The 24,451-nt window shown below is 21.1% G+C and overlaps 8 protein-coding genes across 8 annotated transcripts; 4 read left to right on the top strand and 4 right to left on the bottom strand.

Annotated features, from left to right (window-relative positions):
* Positions 1–4,569: 4,569 nt before the first annotated feature.
* On the top strand, positions 4,570–7,579 carry SRAE_1000098800 (EF-hand domain and EF-hand domain pair-containing protein; the record flags this gene model as incomplete). Its single annotated transcript, XM_024647887.1, has 5 exons — positions 4,570–5,637; positions 5,753–5,895; positions 5,963–6,763; positions 6,809–7,211; positions 7,277–7,579. The coding sequence occupies 5 exons, from the start codon at positions 4,570–4,572 to the stop codon at positions 7,577–7,579; spliced, it is 2,718 nt and encodes a 905-aa protein (XP_024501920.1).
* Positions 7,580–10,073: 2,494 nt separating this feature from the next.
* On the bottom strand, positions 10,074–10,298 carry SRAE_1000098900 (Hypothetical protein; the record flags this gene model as incomplete). The annotated part of the gene is made up of 1 exon (XM_024647888.1): positions 10,074–10,298. The coding sequence occupies one exon, from the start codon at positions 10,296–10,298 to the stop codon at positions 10,074–10,076; it is 225 nt and encodes a 74-aa protein (XP_024501921.1).
* A 1,436-nt stretch (positions 10,299–11,734) lies between these two features.
* Positions 11,735–13,462, top strand: SRAE_1000099000 (Hypothetical protein; the record flags this gene model as incomplete). The annotated part of the gene is made up of 1 exon (XM_024647889.1): positions 11,735–13,462. The coding sequence occupies one exon, from the start codon at positions 11,735–11,737 to the stop codon at positions 13,460–13,462; it is 1,728 nt and encodes a 575-aa protein (XP_024501922.1).
* Positions 13,463–14,050: 588 nt separating this feature from the next.
* On the top strand, positions 14,051–15,499 carry SRAE_1000099100 (Hypothetical protein; the record flags this gene model as incomplete). The annotated part of the gene is made up of 1 exon (XM_024647890.1): positions 14,051–15,499. One exon carries the CDS (start codon positions 14,051–14,053, stop codon positions 15,497–15,499), a length of 1,449 nt encoding a protein of 482 aa, XP_024501923.1.
* Positions 15,500–15,706: 207 nt separating this feature from the next.
* SRAE_1000099200 (Protein-tyrosine phosphatase, receptor/non-receptor type domain and Protein-tyrosine/Dual specificity phosphatase domain and Protein-tyrosine phosphatase, catalytic domain-containing protein) lies at positions 15,707–17,267 on the bottom strand (the record flags this gene model as incomplete). The annotated part of the gene is made up of 2 exons (XM_024647891.1): positions 15,707–16,560; positions 16,610–17,267. The coding sequence occupies 2 exons, from the start codon at positions 17,265–17,267 to the stop codon at positions 15,707–15,709; spliced, it is 1,512 nt and encodes a 503-aa protein (XP_024501924.1).
* Positions 17,268–17,580: 313 nt separating this feature from the next.
* On the bottom strand, positions 17,581–19,937 carry SRAE_1000099300 (Bloom syndrome protein; the record flags this gene model as incomplete). The annotated part of the gene is made up of 2 exons (XM_024647892.1): positions 17,581–19,743; positions 19,785–19,937. 2 exons carry the CDS (start codon positions 19,935–19,937, stop codon positions 17,581–17,583), a joined length of 2,316 nt encoding a protein of 771 aa, XP_024501925.1.
* A 561-nt stretch (positions 19,938–20,498) lies between these two features.
* SRAE_1000099400 (Hypothetical protein) lies at positions 20,499–20,812 on the top strand (the record flags this gene model as incomplete). Its single annotated transcript, XM_024647893.1, has 2 exons — positions 20,499–20,546; positions 20,588–20,812. The coding sequence occupies 2 exons, from the start codon at positions 20,499–20,501 to the stop codon at positions 20,810–20,812; spliced, it is 273 nt and encodes a 90-aa protein (XP_024501926.1).
* Positions 20,813–21,281: 469 nt separating this feature from the next.
* SRAE_1000099500 (Hypothetical protein) lies at positions 21,282–22,147 on the bottom strand (the record flags this gene model as incomplete). Its single annotated transcript, XM_024647894.1, has 3 exons — positions 21,282–21,339; positions 21,378–21,955; positions 21,995–22,147. 3 exons carry the CDS (start codon positions 22,145–22,147, stop codon positions 21,282–21,284), a joined length of 789 nt encoding a protein of 262 aa, XP_024501927.1.
* Between the last annotated feature and the right edge of the window lie 2,304 nt (positions 22,148–24,451).

Raw genomic sequence — 24,451 nt, forward strand, 5'->3', positions numbered from 1 at the left:
TTATGTAAATGTATTTTTTGTTAAAGTATATATTTAATATAATTATTTTTTATTATAATGATTGCATCAGTATATTTTTAATACAATTAATTTGTACAATTTTATAAAATTTAAGATAAACATTTTTAATAGAGACAAAAATGTGAGAAAAAGAAAAAAACTTGTATCACGTTCTATTAATATATAATCAAAAAATAAAATTGTTTAATTTTTTAAGTTTTTATTTTTTTAAATTGACATTCTTTCTAATTTAACTATCTTCTCAAATAAAAGTAGAAGATAATTTAATTTTACCACATTAAGATAAATAGAAATTAATTTAAAATTTTTATTTAATTTTTTTTTTATAATTATTGTCTCGTTTTAGAGATACTTTTATTTTAAAGATAACGTTTTCTATAAATATTAAACTTTTGTAATAAAAGTCATATTGATAATATATAAGGGTTTTTAACATTTTTTTTTTAGCAATTAAGTTTTAAAATAAAAAATTATATTAAATTTACTTCCTTAAATAGGTCATATCTTCCTCGATTTTTATTTGTACCTTTTTTTTTCTTGATAAAAGTACATATTTTTTTTTTATTAAATGTATCATCATTCTAATAGATATAAATAACCTTCTAAAAAATACATTTTTTAAATTGATATTTTATAGTGATATCATCATTTAGACAATATTTTCTTAGCTGTATTATATCTCAATGAACATGATCAATTGTAAGCATTTATATTTTATTATTTTTTCAAGTACAACAAATATGTAGTTTATAATAACTAATCCATTAAAAAAACAACTTATTTATTTTTAAGTTAAAAATTAATTCTTTCTTTATAATTAAAAGATAAAACGATTAAAATATTATTCAAAAAAGATAAACAAGAATATTAAATTTTTATTTATTATATCATATTTTATTCTTTACATTTTATTGTTTTTGACAGGAAAAAAAAATTTTACTTAATAATAATTCTTCTCACAACAATTTACGAAAAAAAAAAAAATCTTTTACCCTACCTGTCCTCAAATTTATTTGTATATATATATCTTATCATCAAAAAAAAAATATTTTATTTTACTACTTCATCAACAAACACTTTTACATATATTTATTCATTTATACATATAATTCAATATAACATAAATTCTAGTTTTCTTGAACAAAATATATAATATTAACTCATCAAGAATGAATTTCTTCCTTGTACCTTAAAATCTTTTTCTAACCCTTAACAATATATATGTATATATGAATAAAGTGAATCTCAAGATTTATGTATAAATTATTTTCAAACAAAACTTACCTTAACTTATTTATTTTTTTTATCCTCTTTTCACACAAACTAGTTACATAGTTCCATCATCTTTTCTATAACGATTTTTGAATATATATATACATTTTATTTATTGTATATCAACTACTGTTAATGTGTTCTTGTATTAAGAAAAATTATCTCTTTTAACCAGATGATTATAAAGAAGTCTTAGATTTTTATTTAGTACTTTAACAAAAAAAAAAAAATAAAAGAAAGAATTCTTTCTATTACTTGAACTTGATTCATACTTTTAGGTATAATAATAATGAATTTTTGTTACAGTTTCTTTTTTTTTTCATAATGTAAATATATATATATAATTTTTTTTTGTGCTATTCTTTAGATGTCAATATTCATTTCTAATTATTCATCAATTCTATAGTTATTATAAAGTAATCTATTTCAAATTTATTTAATCACTCTCTAATTCTCTATTTTATTATATATAAATATATCTTTATATCTATTCATTAAAAACTACTTTTAACCTTTAATTTTAAATTAATATGTCCTTTTCTTAATTATAAATAGTTTTAAGTAAAAGTTTTTAAAATATATCTTTAAATCATCATGGTATATATATATATTAATAAATGGTTGATTTTTATTACAATTGCCATATGTTTTCGCTTCATTTCTTTTTACTTTCTTTCTTCTTCATAAGTTTTATCACTTCAAATCTCATTAAATAAATGAATATCAAGTACATATGATTTGAATTATGTTACTTTCCATAATTGGGTTTATTTAATTGATAAATAAATGTTTTCAATATTTATATTATCTATATATAAATATATATTTATATTTATTAAAGTTAATATAAAAACCCACTCATGTACTTTTGGGTGTTCTAGTTAAATGTCAATTTAATTTTAATCTTTATGTTTAAAATGCTAATGATTATTGTTAAAATATTAATTATATTTTAAAAATAAAATTTTTTTCTTTTTCTTATAAAGATAACTTTTATTTGTTAGAAAAATAAATAACTATTCTATTCAATTAATTTTATTTTTCCCTATTTTATTATAATTTTGAGATACCTTGTTGTAGTTTGTCATTCATCTAACATCATTTATATAAATGTGCCATTAATTACACTAAAACTTATAAACTTTTATTTAATTTTTAAAGTTATCTTGTTACATTGATAATTAAGATTATATATCTTATAAATAATTTTATCATTAATATATAAAAATATTTAAAAATTAAGAACTGCTATCAGCTATATAATATAAACCTGACGTTGGTCATCATCACCATTCTCATTTGATTAACACAAATTATAGTATATATATATATTCTATTTTCTCTGTAAAAAGATCACGTTGATGTGATTTGATGTGTTCAGTATTAGAAGTATGTACTACTACAAGAAAGATATGTATAATTTATATCATTTGTTGTAGTTAAAATAGTCTATATTAAAGTTGAAGAATTTATAAAGACACTGATATATTTGTACCACTATCACTATTAACTTATTCTTTTTATATTTAATACTACTACATATTTATACTAAGTTCTTGGTTTAAAGTTTATTATAATTAAACTTTTTTAAATCAAGATTTCCTCTTAATGCCAATAGAATTAAAAACATTTATTTATCATTTATTTAAATAAAATATATATATTTCTTTTTAAATACATATATCAGTTGTTTTTATTGTTATCACTATTTTTACCGAAATGAAAAAAAAAATATTATATATATATATTTAATCTTCTATACAATTTTTATCATTTCTAATATACAATTATTTTTTTTTTCCTGATATACATATTGATACATTTACTCACTACAATGAATGATAAAAAAAATATAATAATAATACTATATTCTTATTATAAAAAAAAAATTTGATAGAAAAATTTTTGTCATAAATATTTGTTATATTATAAATGTATCAAATATTTGAATAATATTATAATAATCTAACATTTATTTATTAGAATGAACTTTTAGGTTTAAGATTTTAATAAGTATAACTTTAACTTGTTATCATTTATTTTTATTATCTATAAAACTTTTTCATTTATAAAAAAGAATCCTTTTGACAAATAGTATAAATTTTTATATTGTTATTGTTTCCAGTTCGTACGTATTAGGGAAAAAGAAATATATTATTATTATAGATATATATATATATATATGAATGTTAAGGAAAATGGAATTTTTGTTTATAATACTATAAGAATCATTATTTTAAATACTTTACTAATAAACATTATTATATATGCCTAAATAATCTCTGTTTTTACTTTTTTTTTTTTTTGAATTATAAATTTTATTTAATTATATATTAATATTTTTATTGTTAAAATTTTTTATTTTATTTTATTAATTTAATATATTTCATTATATTTTTTTTTCTTTAATTTTATATTACAATGTTTTGTTTTTTTTTTAATATGAATATAAAATGGGATATATGTACTTATGATATCTTTTTATATTTTCAACCTCTTTACTAAAACTGCCATAACATCTTTTTAACTTATTAATATTCTGGTGGTAGAATATCAATTGTAATAATTTTTATTCTTAATGATATTGATCTATTCACCTTTACAATATATATATAGTAAAATAGGAATAATGATTTATGTATCTTCAATAATATAAAATATATTATTATAAGTTTATACTGAACTTTTAATTCATTCATATATTCAAAGAAAATATTTCCTAATTTAAATATATCATTTATATTTTAAAGTAAGGTAAAATTGTTAAAATCACCTTTATTAGAAAATATATATATATATGATATATATATATATATAAAACATAAATATATCATTTATACATGTTAAATAAAAAATAACAGTAGGTTTTCCCATTTCCTTTTTTATTATTTCTATATATTTTTTATATTTTTACTCATATATCATTTTTATTATTTTTTATTTTCTCATCAATTTTGTTGATTTTTTTTTTATTATTTTTGATAGTAACGTTATTATTTTTATTAGAAATATAAAAATTAATTATATCATTTTTAGTTTAAATTTAATGATTTTTTATTTCTTTTTATACTAATATATTTTATTTTTTTTTTTGTTTCTAGTTATTTTTACATTCCCTTATTATTAATATTATTCAAAGAGGCAAAAAAAAATATATATTTATATATTTTACTATATCTTTTTTCTTATTCTCTATTTAATAATTATTATATATTCACCTAAAACAACGTGAAGACAAATATTTCTTAGTTAAAAAAAAATTATTTTGTACTTACAATGACTGCAACTATTGTAAATGGTTCACATGATATTATTATAAATAATAATAATTGTGTAACTGATAATGAAGATAAAAAATTAGTTAAATTAATTATCAAAGGAAGAGATACTGGTAAATTATATCAAGATGATGAGATAACACCTCTTGAGGATCACTCTGACTCAGGAGGTAGTGAAGAAGATGGTAATTTTAGTGAAAATCCTATTTCTAAACAGTCATCTGAGGCAGATGATGAATGGTTAATTGATGAATCATATAATAGAATATTAGAACAACTTAATATGGTTTCAATATTTAATTCACTTAATCATACTTCCGCATCTCCTAATGATGATTATATTGCTGCTGGTTCTTATACTCTTAGAAAATGGAGGAAAGAAATGAAATTTCCTTTATCACCATCTATTTCTTCTACCATAACAACAACAATTCCTAAACCATCATTACCAATTCCTCATGTTATATTATGTGATGATGATGATTCTGGTTTACAGATGTCTTCAAATGAAGAATTAGAATTAGATAATGATTACGGTGAACCATCAACATCCTCGAGTTCTCATAATTCTTTAGACGAGGATAATTCTGATAATATAAAATCTACATCTTTATCCCCTAATACTCAATATGTCAAATTTACGCTTAGAGATAAAAGTAGAAAACATCAAAATAATATTATTGATAATTCATCCTCTGTACCACTTATTAATAATCGTATCTCACAAATATCAATTAATGGTGATTCGCAAACACAATGTTTCTGTTCACCAGTCATCCCATTATGGGTATTTAGAAAAAAAAATAAAAAAAAAATTAAAGTTAAAAATAAAAATACTACTAATGTAGAGGTTGAAGAAAGTTATGGATATTTACAGGATAATAAAAATAAACGTAAAAGTTTAGTACCAGATGACTTACCTAAAGGTCCTATAGATAATAATAATGTTGTTAATAGAAAAAGAAAAGTAAATTTATTAAGAAGAGTAATATTTGGTAATTTATTTAGAAGAATTTTTGATGGTGGTAAAAATAAGAGTAATGAAGAAAAAAAGAGAAATGATAAGGTTGTAATATTATAGATTTAAAAAAAAAAAATTATTAAAAATTGTTTTTAAAAAGAAAAAAAAAATTTTTTTATATATACATATACTAATATATTTTTTTCCTTTTTTTTTTTAGAAAGAAAAATGTTTTTCACCACGATGGAAGGATGACGTGGCTGATGAAGCTACAGTTGTAAAGATACATCAAAATGTTATAACCTCTAAGAATAATGGGAGAACACCTACACCAACAATAGAAAAAATTAACCATCAGGGAAGGTAAATTTTTTTTTTATAATATTTTAATAACATAACTAATTATTTTTTTTATTTTTTTTTTTTTTAGAATAACACAACCTTCATACGATAATTCATATTCCATATCATCAAATAATAATAATATATCAAATATATCAATAACTATACCGTCACCTAAAAATAATATAATATCAACCTCATCATCATCATTACCACCTCCACCATCATCAACAGTAGGAAAATCTTTAACAAATATTCCTTCAACGGTATCACCAATTCCTAGTTATGCGGGTAAATTAGCTAATGTACCAAGATTTTATTATCCTAATGGTAAACCAATATCACCAAGTGAAAATGATGCTGCATTAAGAAGAGTTGCTATAATATTTTCAAATTTAAATAATGGTTTAGTTGAGTATAATGAAATGTATAAATTATGTGATGCTATAAAAGTACCCACATATTGGAAAAGACCTATATATGATGCTTGTATGAAATTAGCTGGTAAACCATCACCAATAACAACAGATACAAAACGTGGAACATTAACATATCAAGAATTTGCCAATTATTGGAATAATATGACATCATCTTGTCATGATGAAGCATCAAGATTTATTTATACTCTTGCTATTGGTAATTTTAATAAAGAAATTGTCTCACCAAAATCTATTAGAAATCATATATTAAAAGAAGATTTTATACCAATGTTAACTGATTTAATTGAAACTTATCCAGGACTTGATTTTCTTCGTGATGCACCAAATTTTCATATGAGATATATTGATGTTGTAACAGTAAGAATATTTTGGTCAGTTAATAGAAGTTGGTCTGGTAAGATAACAGCAAGTGAATTAAGAAAATCAAATTTTCTTCAAACAATAAAAATGTTAGATGAGACAACAGATATTAATAAAATTACAGATTTCTTTAGTTATGAACATTTTTATGTAACATATTGTAAATTTTGGGAAATTGATGAAGATCATGATTTAATAATATCACAAGATGATATGAAAAGGCATTGTAATGGTGCTATACCAAGTAAAGTTATTGAAAGAATTTTTAGTTCAGCTGTCAATAGGAGGATGACAAAAGGTCAATGTAATGGTAAATTTAGTAATGATGTTATGGGTTTCCAAGAATTTGTTGCTTTCCTCCTAGCTGAGGAAGATAAAAAACATCCAACATCTATAGAATATTGGTTTAGAGTTATAGATTTAGATGGTGATGGTGTAATATCATTAAATGAAATGGAATATTTTCATACAGAAATAATGCAACAAATGGAAATTAGAAATTACGAAGGAAATTCATTAAAAGATGTTATTTGTAATGTAAGTATTTTAATTTAATTTAATTAATTTTTTTTTCTAATCATTATTTATTATATTATTTATAGTTATTAGATATGATCTCTCCAGCAATGGAAAATAAAGTTACATTATGTGATATTAAACGTTCCGGTTTAGCTCATAGATTTTTTAATGCATTTGTAAATGTATATAAATTTATTGACCAAGAGACAACAGATGGAGAGAGGCCTTCTATAAGGACAGAAGGTGATAAAGAAATGTCTGATTGGGATGCTTTTTGTGCTGTTGAGTATGAAAATTTAATGACAGAAAATAATGATTCAGAGGTGATGGATGATGAGGTTCCTTATGATGAAAATATTGATATTAATTTGTTTGAAGACGAGTAATTAATATTTAACAATGTTGTACATAGTCTTTCTATGAAACAGATAGAAAATATTTTATTATTCTTTTTTTTTTTCAATTAAATATATATCTATATTTTTGTTGTTATTGTATTTAAAATTAAAATTTATATTTAAAAAAAAAAAAAGAAATATATATTCTTATATTTAATTTTTAGTATTATAATATTAAACTTGTTAATATGTAATATAGTGTTAGACTCATAGATATATAAAAAAAAACAAATATGAAAACTAACATCGATTAAAAATATTATATTATATTATGTTTTAATTAAAATTATTATAAATTTTTTTTTTTATCAATTTTATATATTTTTTTTAGTTAATGGTTTTTTTTTTCATTATACTCAATTTTGTTTACACTTTAATTTAGGTATAAATAAATTTTTGCAAACACTTTTTTTTTAACAAATATTTTAATAAATATTACAAATAAATTATAAGAATTCATATTATAGTATATTATATAAATGTATCAGTTTAAGATATATTTTGTGGGGATAATTTTATAAAATCAAACATACTGTTAATCATACAATATAGTTATAGTTGAACTAGTTCAAAATATTTCTGAAACAATAAAAATTGTGATATTACAATATTATCCTGTTTTTATAACAGTAATAATCTTTGTATTTAATTTTATTAGTCAATAAATGATGTTTATATAATTTTAAAATTTAGTAAAATTGAAAAAAAAGAGTAATTGGCATTGTAAAAGTAATTTTTTTTATGAAATTTTTTTATTATAACATCTATTAATTATATATTATAAATTATTAGATATTGTTTACTAAGAAGAAATTAGTAGAATATAATTAAGATAAGCAAAAGTAGTTTACAATATAATAAAAATTTTTAATTTTATTAAATGTATGTTAATAAATATTTTTATTATAGTTTTTGAAGTTCTATTTATATTTTTAATAAAATACATTTCAAATTACTATTAATTTTTTTATATAAAAATAAATATCAATTTATTTTTTTTTCAATTAATCATTATTGACTAGTAAATTAAATATAAATTGTTAGCAAAATATAATAAAGTATTTTTTACGATTGTTTTGTGATTGAAAAAAAAAATTTGTACTTTTATATGAATTAATTGGTTTTAGATAGCGTAAATAGATATTAATTTTATCATTCTCATATTTATGTAAATAACTTTACATTTTTAATTGCATCTATTATAAAAATTTTTTTTACTTTTTCTATCTTTTTTATTGGATGTAAAATTTATAAATATTTAAAAGGTTACCAGTTTTTTTATTTAAGATTTGAAAGATAATTAAAAATAGATAGAAGATTAATTATGGAATTATGAAAAAGCTTATATATGAATAAATAGATATAAATTTAATGTTTTTTATATATAAAATTTTTTTTATAATAATTTTTTTAAGTTAGATTCATGAGAAAAAAAAAAAACGTTAATTTTTGTTGCAAGGTTTTCAACACTTTTTAATTATTTCCTTTATGTTAATTAATTTTTTTTTTGGTTTCTAAAGAAAATAAATATATATTAAATAGAAAGTATCTGGTATTTGATTATTAATTTAACTTTTATAAAATATTTGAAAGAATATAAGTTATTGTAAATAAGAAATAATTTTTTATAAGAACATTTTAATTATAAAAAATAAATTGATAATATTAAATAACACAAAAAAAAAATATTTTTATTATTTTGTAAGCACTTTATTTAAAGTATATTTTTAAATATAATAATTAAAAGAATGGCGGATTATGTTTTCTTAAAAATAAGTTTATCTTGATATATGATATTATAAGTATTTGTGAAATGTGTTTTTTTAAAAATATTACTATTTTTTTAGTTTTTTGAGAAATTTATGATATAAATGATGTGTCTTTTTAGTTTAATAAAAAAAGTACTTTTATTAGTTTACTTTTGTCAACATGATTTTAATATATATTTTTTTAATGTAAATATAATTTAGATCTCTTCATATAATAAGGTCTTGGTTTTATCAAATAAAAAACAAAATGATAATATTTACTTGGTAATTATAAAAAATATATCATATTTCAATATTTTAACTAAAAAATATTTATTAATTAAATTTTTAAATATTTATATTACATTAGGTTTGTATGAAAAAAAAAATGAAAATATTAATTTTTATGAAAGTAAATAATAAAAATTATATTTTAAATTATATTTACCAAAATTTCATAATATGTTGATACAATTATATACAACACAAAATGGTATATTTGTTCAATGTTAAAAATGATCATGTAATTTAATAAAAAAAATTTATACCTATATTTTTGAATATTCAATAAGCAATATCATTATATAAAAAAAATTCCTATACATAAACAATTAAAAAAATATTATCATTGAAAAAAATTTATTATTCAAAAAATTTTGTCACTAGTTGGTGACACATAAATATATCAAACATTTTTTTTCATAAATAAGTTTTGAATATGAATTAAAAAATATTTATGCATGATTTAAGAATTGTGGTACCATACTTAAAACAGAGATTAAACCCAAAGCACCAACTGTGAAAGTTAATTGACTACTTGAACTTTTTTCATCTCCAGGTTTAGCAGATATTTTTTCTTCTTTTTTTAAATCAGTTTTTGATTCACTAGAGGCAGAATTTGGAGCAGCAGGTGGTGCATCAGTTGCATCAGCTTGAATAAAAACATTGTTGGATTGCATTAAAAAGAGAACAAAAATAGTAAATAAAATAATTTTTGTGTTGAATTTCATATTGATTTGATAATAATTTTGATTATACAAAATACATTTTCACAAAAAATTATTCTTTTATAAGTTAAATTTTATTAAATAAATTTAAATAATAATATTGTGTATTTATTCATTAAATTTAATATTATTTAAATTTTTTTAATAAATTTTTAAAAAATATAATATTCCAAATATTAGCTTTCAAAATTATAATTTCTAGTTAATTTAAATTTAACATATAACAAAATGACATGTATAATAAACATTTGTAAACTGTACGTTGTTTTTTTGATCTAAAATGTTAATAACTAAAAAAGAAAAATAATATTTAATTATTTAAAATTATATATATTTTATGTTTTAGTTGTTATCAAAATTTTTTAATTTTAGAGAACATTTTTCTTGCTTCAACATAAAATGTTTTTACAAATTAGTCTAATAATTTCATTATATTATTATATTAAAAATTTAAAAATATGAAAAGTATGATATAAATTTAATAATTATCATATTTGTATCAGAATTAAAGATTGAAGAATTAAATAATTTAAAGAGGTACATTTTGTAAAGATATGCAATAACGATGGAAGTTAAATTATATGTACCAAGTGGAGTAGATTGATCACTTCCTACCTTGGTGTTGTCCTTGGTCTATGAATTTAGTGATAAAAAATTGTTTTACTTCTAGATTTTTCCACTACTACTTCATTAGAATTATCTCTAGGATTTCTTTTAACCAAAGTATTTCCACAATTTATTGTAAATAAAATAAATTTAGAACAGAATCACAGAATCACATAATAATAAATAATGTTAAATTAGTAAAAAAGAAAATTTTTTAAAATTAATTATTATTATTAGCAAAACAAATTAAAATACTTTACTGTGTATTTAATTGAAAATTTGAATTTTTTTTAAATTATTTTTTATGTTTGAAAAAAAAAATTTATTTTCAAATCTTTTGAAGTCAAAAAAACACAAAAAAAACAAGTATATAAATATCTATCAATTTTACATAAGTTTATGTTCAATTATTATTTAACAGTTTTTTTATATCATAAAATACATATCTGATTTCAGATAAAAAAAAAAAATTTTTTTTTAATTTCATAGTAATATTATAAAATTACAATATTCATTTTCAAAGATAAAATATGTATCAAAATTTTATATAAATAACATTTATTATTATATTTTTTTAAATGTTCTATTTTTTCCTTTTTTTATTTTTTTTAAAAGCAAATAGTTTGATAGATAATGATAGTTATTTCTTGTTTGGTGAAATTTATTATCATAAATCACAATATACTTATATAAATAAAAATTATAATGGATCTGAAAAGGCTACTGAAAAATCTTTAATATACAAATTTAATGTATCATTTTCTTCTCTTCCTGATTATAATATGAGTATAAATAATTTTGAGCATCTTACAATTTTAAGAAAAAAAATATTTTTTGTTGATTTGGAAGATATTAAAGATACAAAAGTTGAAAATAATAATACTTATGGATTTTCAATAAATATTAAAAATATATCTTATTTTTATAATATTGGTAAAACATTAATTAATCAAATAGGCAATTCATATGGTGAAATATTTTGCCAATGGCATACCTGTGATTTAGGAGTCAAGTTTTTTGATAAAAAAATAGATAAGCATGATATTAATAATTCTAATGAAAAATTAAAAATTGATTATGCAATAATATTTAGTTTGAAAAGATTAAACAATAAATTATATCTTGGTACTATGTTTTATTACAAAGAAATTTTTTTTTACAATGGTTGCCCTGTAAGAAATTATATAAAGAAAGAATCTGGTATAAAATATTATGCCTATAAACATGTTTATGATAATGGAATTGATCTCCCAAATTATAACATGTCACATTTATTTTTACCTATTTTTCCTCAATATGAAAAAGAAACTTTTTTTTCATGTGGTTGGATAGAACAAACATCATTACCAAATATAGAAGTTGGATTTTATCTAGAAGAAAGTTTTAAAGGTATTAATGAGATAACTAATAATAGTTTTAATATTGAATTAGATCAAAATTGTTATGAATTTAAAAGCCAATTTATGTATTCATTTATTTATACAAATGAAAAATCTAATATATTAAATTTGAGAGACATTTCAAAAAACATTAATAATAGTATTAATTATTTTGGGCAAAAGTTATATTTTTTTAACATGAAAAATTTTGAATATTCACATTATTTTGATTTGAAGAAACCTAAAGTACAAATACCATATTCAATTTGCATCCAAAAGTCTAAAGTTTATAAAGCAATTATAATTCCAGTACTGGAAAATTTTGAAGATATTAAACTTGACAACACAACTAATGAATACTATCAATTAATCAATTCATCTAATTTTAATGAACTATTTAAACCAAAATGTATATTAAAAATGATAAATGAAAAAAATGAAAAGTATAAAGAATTCTATTCAAAAGCAATTAATTTTACTTTGAAAAAAATTAATAATTTTAAGAAAATAAAAGATAACAATATAATATTTGAAAATGATAATTTAGAAATATATGGTAAATATTCTTGTGTTTTTACTAAAAAAGCAGAATTGATAACTGATAATTTTGTGGAAAAAAAAGATTTATATATACTACCATTAAATGGTACAATCTTTAAAATATCTTTATTAAATGTCTCTTATCAAAATATTCCTTCATTCATTTGTTCAAAAATGAGGTATAGTGTTGTTGAAAAAATGAACATTTATAAAGTTTTAAATAATAGTGAGGATATTTTATTATACTCTGGTTCATTAATTAATTTACAATCAGAAGATAAATTGATGAAGAAATTAACATCAAATATAAAATTATTTAAAGTTTTATGTGAATATAATACGAAAGTAGGGACCAAAATATCAACAGTTCAAAATTTTATATTTCATTCATTTACTAAAATGAATAAAAATAATATTATTCTTGTCTTTAATATCTTAGTTATATTGATAATAATTATAGTAATATTAATAATAATGACTTATTTTATTTTTGTAAAAAGAACACCAAAAAATAAAGAAAATTATAAACCAAGATTTAAAAGAAAGTCAATACGAAATATAACTTCTTTTGAAATGAAGAATGTATTATAATAAAAAATAGATCAAATAACAATCTTAAGTAATACAAAAATTATTTATCTTTTAATTACATTAATTTATTTATTTTAAAATATACAACATTTCTAACTTTTATAAAAAATTATATTGCTAAATTTCATGCTTAAATTAATAAACAAATGATATAAAGATATAATATCTTAACACAAAAAGATTAAAAATATATTTTTAATTTTTATCAAAAATACATATTATTAAAATGCTAATACAAAAGCTTTTTATAAGTTCAAAAGCGTGTTATAAACCATAACTTTTGTTTACAAAATTCTTAGTATAAAGTATTTCATGATTTAAAAATTTATTAAGTGAACAAAAATTAAAGCCGATTTAAAATAACTATTTATTATAATAAATAAAAATAAAATATAAACATAATTATAAAAATTATTAATTCTTAACAAAATGCCGATTGAAGTTTAACTAATTTATACAATATATTAAAAGATCAACTATCTTTTTGATAAATTTATGTAAAACTACTTATAAATAAACAATAATTATTTCAAAAATGTATATAAAAGTAAACTTTATTTTTTATTATCAATATAAGCATATATCATTATGCAAAAATTATTTCTTTTAACTATTTTGGCTTTAACAGCTTCAACAATTTACTGTGGCAGTGGCAGTGGTTCTTCTGAATCTAGTGAAGCAAAGGATTTGAAAAAAAAGAAAGAGTGTGCTGGAGATGTTGTCGATGAAACTGGAACTAGTGATAAACCACTTTTAATTGAAGCTTTATTCAATGTTTCTATTACTTTAACTGGACAAGACAAAATTATCTTTGATCAATTTGTTATTGAACTTGAAGCTTTCTTTGCTACTGAAAATTATACATCACTTGAAATTGTTATGTATTCTTCTTTCAAAATAAAACAATTCTTCATCAAATATCCAGTATTTTATGAAAAATGTAAATACATGTACATTGGATCATGGGGAACATTCTACGATTTATTCCAAGTTGGAGTTTATCTTTCTGCTGATAAATTCAATGGATGTTTAATTGTAAATCAATTTGGTAAATTTGATCTTATTGAAGCATTTTTACAATTCAAATTAAAATGCCCAAATCCAGCAGCTTTTGATGTTTATATCACAGATCTTACATTAATCCTTGAATCAACTGTATATTCTGAATCTGAAAAATATGCTCTTATTTATGAAATGATTCTTAAAATATCTGTTGAATTCCCAGATTTGAAAGAAGAGTTTCTTAATCTTGAAATTGGAAGTTTTGGATCTATTTACATGCTTCAAGAAATTTCTGTTCAATATTACAGAATGAAAGAAATTAAAAAACTTTTTAAAGGAAAACCAAAATGTGAATTTGTTTCTGCTCTTTACACATGCTTAACTAATTCAAAATACCAACTTTCTAATTCTAACAAAGGATTTTTAAAAATTCTTTTTGATAGATTTACAGTTATCATTGCTAATGATACTCTTACATATGCTGAACAAATCAAAGCTATTTCTTATCAATATCGTCAATTTGTCAAAACATATTATTATTTGGAAGAAACTTTCTTATCATTTGAAATTTCTGCTGAATTTGGAACATTCGGTGATTTCCTTGCTATGTTTGCTTTTGGTGAATCACAAGAATGCTGGCCAGAAGATTTCCTTACTCTTCCAGAATTAACAACTGAAGTTTCTACAACTGAAGCTGCCACAACTGAAGCTCCAACAACAACTGCATTGACTGGTGACTGTTCCACTGCTTCAAGTGCTGTTCTCCAAGTTGTTAATGGTCAAACCATCCTTTACACTGCTGCTATGGATTCATGGTCAACATGGGCTGCCATTGAAAAAGCCAACTGGAAAACATTCTGTACTAAGATATATACAAACTATGTTATATCTACAACAATGACTGAATCACAAAAAGTTACAGCCATAATTACAGATATTAATGCATATGTTGCATTCTACTACTACAGAGAAGAACATATTCATTCAATCAAACTTGGAGTATGGGGAACTGTTGGAGAATTGTGTTCATGTTAAGCATAATTGATATATGATTTTTATTTTTAACCAATATACATTAAAATAAAATTTATAGGCATTATTTTTGTGTGTTTTAATTAATTTAAAAAAAATGTTTTCTAACAAAATTATCTAATCTTCCCTAATCTTTCTAACATTAGTATATTCAGTGAAAATATATAGGAATTTATACATATAATACAATATAATTAAAAGTTTTTTTTTTTATTTTCCTTTGCTTTCACATTCTTTTGCCTTATTTTTTTGAGTTAGACGTAAGGCATATTGTTGTATTGTTTCAACACTTTTTGAAATAAATTCTTTGACATTATCAGTAGTATCAAAAATATTTTCTTCACAAAAATATTGAAGAAGACATATATGTAAATAACCAAATTGTATTGTAGATTGTACTGTTTGTAAACGTTGTTCTCGCATCTCTTTTATAGCTTCCAAAATATTAATATTACCATCATTAATCATTTTAAATTTTTCACTTATATAATGAACACCCATGAATGTTCCTGTCCTTCCAATTCCTGCACTACAATGAACGACAGTAGGATTTAAACCACTAACAAGTTGAATTTCGCGTAAAATACAACATATTATTGGTGTTCCATTTGGTATTAAACGATCCGGCCATGATCTCATATGATATTGAATAATCGTTCTCTTCATATCATTTAATTGAACTTTAAAAGTTCTTATCACAACATTGGCATATTTATTAGTATCTTCTTTTTCATTGGTAACAAAAATTCCTCCATAAGCTTTTTTTGTCATAATATCTGGCCAATATTTATGACATTTTTCTTCATTATCTTCAATAACTTCACACAACATAACAATAACTTTTACATTTTCTTGCCAACACATTAACCAATGATCATCTAAAGTATTTTCTAATGGACCCTGACAACATATATATGTAAAATCAGAGTTTGGAACTTTAACATAATTTGCATGTATGTAGTCATTTTCTTGTGCAACACATTTTTCATCCGATGAAAATGATTTGGTAATTCTTTTTGCCTTGAATTCTGGTAAATTTCTTTTTAATATAACTCTAGTTTTGTCTAAAAAAAATATTATTATTTTTCAAATTTCAAACACATAAAAACTTACCAATACATTTAACATCACTATATCTATTAAGGCTACTATTTTTAGCAAAAGCAGTTGCTGGTAAATTAGGTTTATATTTTGGATTTTTAAACTCTTTGTTTCCAACAACATGTTTTATACTTTTCATTGCTAATAACTCTTCACAAAATTTTTTTCTAACATCTTTATTTTTATCAGTTGTTATACAACATGTCTTAGAAATATCTATGGGCATTTCTATAATTGTATCTTTATTTTCTTTGCCACCTTCATTTATACCTTCTCCTTCTTCATCATCATTTTTAAGAAATTCTTTTTTGTTACTTTTAGATTCCGAAGTAACTTTTTTAACATTTTTTGAAGGAGCCTTTATTTTTTTTGGTTTTACACAATTATTGATATCATCTTTTTTTACTTCTGATTTAACTTGAGTAGGTAACTGATTATTTTTATTACTTGAAACCTTACTATTTGATTTAACACCACATGAAGTTGAAAAAGGTTTTGACTTAATGACAGCTGTATAAGTAGATATATCAGTAATTAAACATTTTTTAGTAATTTCTTTTGTTTTGGGTTTTTTTTCAAACTCATCAGCTGTCCTCAAATCATCATTCTGATTTTTTTTACGTTTATTTTGAATTTTATTTTTTGCAATAGGTCCTTTACTAACTGGCATTATAAAAAATTGTATATTAAAAAAAAATAGATACAATATTTTATAACATTGATTTTTTTTATAATATTAAAATTTTGTCATTTTTATTCATTTTTATTTCTTAATTTGAACAATATTGGTATTATAATTTTATTATCAAATTAGAATAATAAAAGAAATTTATTTTTGAAAATATCTTATTATTAAAAGTTTGAAAAATTTTAAATAAATTTATTACAAGATAAGATATACTATAAATTAGTATAATATATAATATACATAAAAAATTTACAAATATTATTACAATTTAAAAAAATTTTAAAATTAAAGAAAATTATATTCCTCCATTTTCAATATTAGATGCAGACATAACTCCAAGTGCTAACAATTCAGAACGTTTAGTATCTCTTTTTCTTCCTTTTCCCATATTAACATAGAGATAAATTCTAGGTTTATCATGAGAAGATAAAAATTTATGCCCTTTTGTTGTTAATGAAAGATATCCAGCAGTATTAGTATATCCATTGCCTTCAATAATTTTTATTTCTTCTTTTAAATATCCAATACTAATTAATTTAATAAGAAGTCTATTAGCATCATTTTCTGATAATAATGAACCTCTTCCAAAAATTTCTGATGAATGAATAACTTCACTGTTATTTTGATTTTTTTTCAAACATCCTCTATAACAATCGCTCATTTGTTTCATTGTCAATGAAATATCCATTGTTGCATTCAAAATGTGTACAGCTTCAGTTGTAAAGTCATACATTTGATATTGAAAATCAAAAGTATAAGCAAGTTCACAATTATTACACATTGTTTTTGATCCTCTTTGACATTTAGAATCATACTTTTCACCAAAGTGTTCTACTAATAATTTTTTACGACATTCATAAATTGATTCACAATACCCAAGAATTTCATTAATTTTTTCTTGTCGAGCTTTAACTGATCCAATAGATTTTTTCATTTTATAACCATTATTATTTGTTTCACCTTCAATAAGACGCCTTTGTTTTATAGAATCTGAATAACTATAAAGGATGACACAATATGATGGTAATCCATCTCTTCCGGCACGCCCACTTTCCTGATAATATCCCTCAATACTACTTGGTATACAAAAATGTACAACAAATCTAACATCAGGTTTATCAACACCCATACCAAAAGCAGTTGTTGAACATATTACTTGAACTTCATTTGACATCCATTGACGTTGTGACTCAGATCTAGCTTTATCACTCATACCAGCGTGGTAAACAACTGATGTTATACCATAATTAACGAGAGTCCCATGAAGTGTTTCACAATCTTTTTGTGAATGACAATAAAATATTCCAGATTGTCTTGGGTACATATTTTTAATTTTTTTAAGTAATGCACTTTGTGATTTGGCAGATTTTGGAATTACATCATATTTTAAGTTTGGACGTTCAAATGATGAAATGAATGTTTTTGAAGAATCCATTGACAATAAATTCTTAACATCTGTTACAATTTTTGGAGTAGCAGTAGCTGTTAAAGCCATAATGGGAACATTTGGATCATAAAATGTTCTTCTAAGACAACATAATTGTGCATAATCTGGACGGAAATCATGTCCCCATTGTGTGACACAATGGGCTTCATCAATAACAAATCTTGAAAGCATTCCCTGTCTATATAAGTTACTTAAAAAAGATTTAAATTTATCTGATCCATTAACTTTCTCTGGTGTAACATATAAAAGATTAATAACTTTTTTTCCTGATATTATATCATCATACAATTTTTCACATTTATTACTATTTAATTCACTGGTTAAACTTTGTGCAGATATTCCTAATTGATTTAATTTTAAAACTTGATCTGCAATTAATGCTTTTAATGGTGATATAACAATTGTAATACCAGAATCTATTACAGCAGGCAATTGATAACATAAAGATTTCCCAGCTCCTGTTGGCATTAACACAAAAACATCATGTCCAAGTAATGCTGCAACAATAACTTTTTCTTGTTTATGTCTAAATGAAGTATGTCCAAAAATATCTCTTAATACTTTGTATATCTCTTCAATTTTTCCTGAAGGTAATAATTCTCGAATATTGGCAAATTCTTCACCGTCACTATCTAAATAACTTTTTTCTTCAAAATGTATATCATCATCGGTTTCACCTCCATCTATGGTAGTATCATTATAATTAGCCGTTGTATTAACATAACTATTACTAGTATCATTTGTCCAAATAGTACTATCATGAATACGACTATCCTCTTTTCCACTTTCGTCTGCAGTGATAAAAGAATTTGTACAATTCATAAATGATAAATCACTTTTGTCAAGAAAATCCACCCAATCATCATCATAAAAACCATCATAATTATTTATGTCATCATTTTGTGTGGGAGCAACTTGTTTCGGAGATTTCTTTTGTGCTGTATTAGTAAAAGTTGTTTCCATTATTGGTTTTTGCTTCACTGATCTTTCATAGGTTTTAAAAAGATAAGGCTTTTTAAAAATAAACTAAAATATTTTAGAAATAAACTTACTGAATCATTTTTAACATTCTCTTCGGTAGCCTGAAAAAATGAAGTTAAATCTGGCATTCTATATCCTGCCGGAACATCTACAAAACTAAATTTTCCAAATTTTATCCTGGCCTGTGGTTTAGTATTTTCGAATTCCTCCTTTAAAGAGGGCATCTTATTTATTATATTAAAAAAATATACTCTGGAATAAAAAATTAAATTGTATTGATGTGAAAATGAGAGTTAAAAAAAAGACTATAATGAATAGAAAGAAAAACCGCAAAAAAAAGTGGAATAATTAAAATATTTTTATACTTATATTTAAAATGTGTATTTAAATTTCTTCAAATATAAAATATTTTATAATTGTAAACATATGGTAAACAATGGTAGATGAAAATAAATGATATCAGAGTAGTCATTAATAAAGTTTAACAATTATGTAAATTATATCTATTTTTAATTATAGAATGATCACATAAAATATCATTGGAAAATTGTTATAATCTAAAATTTCAAACCATTTATAAGTATAAAGATTAAAGAAGTAAATAAAAAAATACTTTTACAATGGTGTTGCATGAATAGATAAATTGATTAAAACAATGGTTACATAAACGATGACTTTTAAAAAATTATTATTTAAAGATGTTCATGAGAGTTTTTGAAAGATTCTTCTAAGTTAAGGCACTACGTGCTCTACAATAGGGGTTTTTTTTTATTATTAACATTAACATGGGCATAATTATTAGTAGATTATGTGTGAAAAGAGGCGGCATTGAAGTAGGTTATACAATTAAATTTTTATTAAATTTTTTTATAAGATTCCACTTGTCATCTACATTGCTTTGGCAATCATTTTTAATGTTCTTTTTATTATTGGAGGAACAATTCAAACAATAAGTTTAGCTAGATCAATACCAAATCCCATAACAAAACTTCAGCTCTTGAAAAAACATTTTAAAAAAAAGAAAAAAACTTCTTCTTCTTCAGTTGATAAGGTTAAGAATGTTACACCCAAAAAAAGAAATCGTAAGAAAATTTTCTAACTCAAATTAAAATCAATTATGCACAATTAATAGAAATGATATTTTAAATATAAAATATTTTATGAAAATAAATAAATGGTGAACTTTTATTTTTAGTAATTTTCAACATACAACAAACACAAAAGTAAAAAATTTAATACCTTAATATAATGGTCCATTTACAGGATATGGATTTTTTTGATTAAATTTATACATTGCATTGATAAATTTTTTAAAATCAACTTGGTCTACTGTAAAAACAATAACCTTTTTTTTGTTTGTTAAAGCAAAATACTTATATTCAACGACATCATCATAGCATATTTCATGGCTTCTACCAAATATCTTTCCAATTTCTTCTTTTGTATAATCATTGAATCTAGAATACAATTTGCTGAATTGGATGATATCATCAATTGTTATGGGTTTTTTGTTAATATTTATTGACCTGTTAAAATGATAAATAAAAATTATTTTGATCAAGGAAAACCTACTTGAATAAAATTTTTCCATGTGTTATAAATTCTACCCTTTTTGAAAGTTTATTACTAAAAAATTTATTGTAAATTTTTTTAAGAAAACTTACGATGAATTAGAAACACCACATATTTTTGTAGTCTTACTGTTATTCTGGGATACATTATTTCTCTTATCAATAAAATTATCTTTTTGTTGTTTTTTACTTTTAGCTAAAAGTTCTTCTTCTTTTTTCTTTTTAGCCAAAAGTTTTTCCTCTTCTTTTTTCTTTTTAGCCAAAAGTTCTTCCTCCTCTTTTTTTTTTTTATCCAAAAGCTGTTTTTGTCGTTCAAATTCAATCAAAAGTTTTCTCTGTTTTTCTTTATATCTTGTCATAATCTTTCTCTTATGTTCTTCATTTTTAAAAATACTTTCTCTATTAGGTGTATCAACTATAATTATATTTTCCTCTGGTTGTTCCTTATTTTTAATTATAATCTTTTTCGTTTGTTCTCTATTTTTAGTAATAACAGTTTTCGTTTGATCTTTATTTTTAGCTACAACATTTTTCGTTTGATCTTTATTTTTAGTTAAAACATTTTTCGTTTGTACTTTATTTTTAAAAACAACGTCTTTAGTTTCTATTACAATACAAGTTTTTCCACTTTTTTCAAGATCATCATACATAACCATCATCTTTTGGTAGGGCTAAAATTTTTTATAAATTAAAAAAAAAAAAAACTATACCCATTGAAAAATCATACTAGCTGCTACATAACAATTGCTCTCATTTTTATCTTCCCATTGAACCAAGTAAAATTTCTTTTTCCTAATAACTTTCTTTCCAAGTAAAGCTTTAATTCCATAGGAATCTAATTTTAAAGAACTTCTAGTTTTCATTTTGTAGTAAAACAATTTGAAAAAAAATTAATTGTGGTAAATGATAGTCAGGTGAGTAATTTTAAAGAGTAAATTAATTGACTGCTTTTTAGATTTTAAAGTACTAATGATTCCATTTCGTATGAGTAGATAACAGTCACAATTCCATCAAGGAATTGCATAATATTTGTATTTTACAACAAAAGTAATTTTACATTAAAATTTTGGACTTTGATAAGTCCAATTTATGTGACAAAATGTGCATAGATTAAAATTCAAAAAGAATTATTTGAGAAAATTAAATGAACTGTTTATGAATATTAGAGTATTACCATTTAATAGAAACATTTTTTTTTTTAATTTTAGTGTTACAACAATTTAATGTGTGATGACTTATATGATATATTATTTAATTATTTTTGTTACTGAATGTGTAGAAAATTTCTGAAACAGTTAATATTATTTTTTTATAACTCAATTAAATTAAATATAAAAGCTAAACATGTATAAAAATTTTTTTAAAAATATATTAAAAAAAATATAATATAATGTCAGCTCAAAGATTAAACCAATAATTTATAATAAATATACTTGAAAATGAAAATTATTAAAATAAATTTTTGGATTCTGTCAAAAGTAGTAATATTTTTTAATGTTCCTTTATAAATTTTTTATGAAATTTAATTACAATAATATAAGTTTTAGGGAAGATATAAAAAATTCTGGAACAAAAAAATATTTTAGAAAAAGTTTTATTTCTTCTTATATCTCACTTCACAGTTAATATAAAAGGGAGCAATTTTCCGCAAAAGTTTTCTAAACATTTTTATTTAGAATTTACCTTCAAAATATTTTTATATTTCTAACCATTCTAAAGATATAAAAAAAGTTATGGTGAAAAGTTAGACACGTAAAAATATCATTTAATATATCTTAGAAATGGTTGAAAATTTAATCCTCTTTTTGACATGAACTATATCTTAAAAGTTATATGAATGTTATTGAATCAAAAGTCATATTTTTAAAAAATAGTTAACTTAAATTACAAAAAAGTTTTTGAAACATTTTTTCAAAGCACATTTCTCATCACATTATATGGTTTAAATTTTCTATAAACATGAAATATTATTGTCAATAAACTCTTTGTAAAAAACTGATTTAGAATAGTTATATTACTTTTATAAATCTCTATTGTACCATGAAAGGCAGTTTTAAATAAAAAGAATTCCACACACACTTCTTAATTTTTGATTCATTATAACTTTTGATGTTTTGATTTTTTTGTATCAATGATTACACTTGAAATTTTTCATTTTTCAAAAATCATAGAATAAGCATAATTTAACTATTGCATTTCTAAAAATGTTTTTTTTATAACAAAATATAAAGGTAATATAAAAATAACTTTCTTAATTAATAACTTTTTTAAGTAAAATCATTTCAAAATTGTAAATGAAAAAATAAATCTATTAGATGGAGTTAGAAAATTAAAATTTTTATAATTACCATACTAAAAGCATCTATTTTTTTCCATGGTCATTGTTAAAGAAACTCAAATAAATCGTACTGAATCATAGAAAAATCTTGCATTTTTCAAGTAAATTTTTGATTTTAAATTATAATAGTCAAATTTAAAAGCAAACAAAAAAGTATAAATCAGTTTGATAATGTATTATTATTTTTATTCACTGTATATGTTTGTAATAATTTTTTTATATTTAATATTATTATTACCAAATCATCTACTTTTTACAATAGATTCTTCAAATGTCAAATATTTGGAAGTTCTTTGTGGTACTATTTTCAACACTAATTTAGACTGTGTTAAGTTTTGTTCATTGAATAAATATTATACTGGAGTGTGTAAAAATAGGATTTGGATTTTTTATCAAGAATGTATCTGTATGGATTTTAAGGAATACTTAGAAATGGTTGCAAACTAATTTTTTTGTTACAATTTAACTTTAAAATACCATTCATTTTTTTGATAATTTAAAAATTAACTATTTATATATATGATCTACTTGAATTAGTTTGAACATCATTTTATTGTCTATTTAAATATAATTGTTTAATTAATATATAACATTATTTGATAATTTTAAAATATTGTTATCTATTATATTTTTTATATGAAATCAAAATTCAAACTAATGATAGAATAACTATACATTATTTAAATTTACTATTTTATTTTTAAAATTTAGATTATTTTTAAAAGTTGTTCAATTTTTCTCCTATGACGAAAGATTGGTAAACAATGTTGTGTACTATTCAAAGTCATCTTTTCTAAGCTCGGGTCTTCTATTTGAATTATTTCTACAT

The sequence above is a fragment of the Strongyloides ratti genome, assembly GCF_001040885.1.
Source record: "Strongyloides ratti genome assembly S_ratti_ED321, chromosome : 1".
In the NCBI taxonomy this organism is placed as follows: Eukaryota; Metazoa; Nematoda; class Chromadorea; order Rhabditida; family Strongyloididae; genus Strongyloides; species Strongyloides ratti.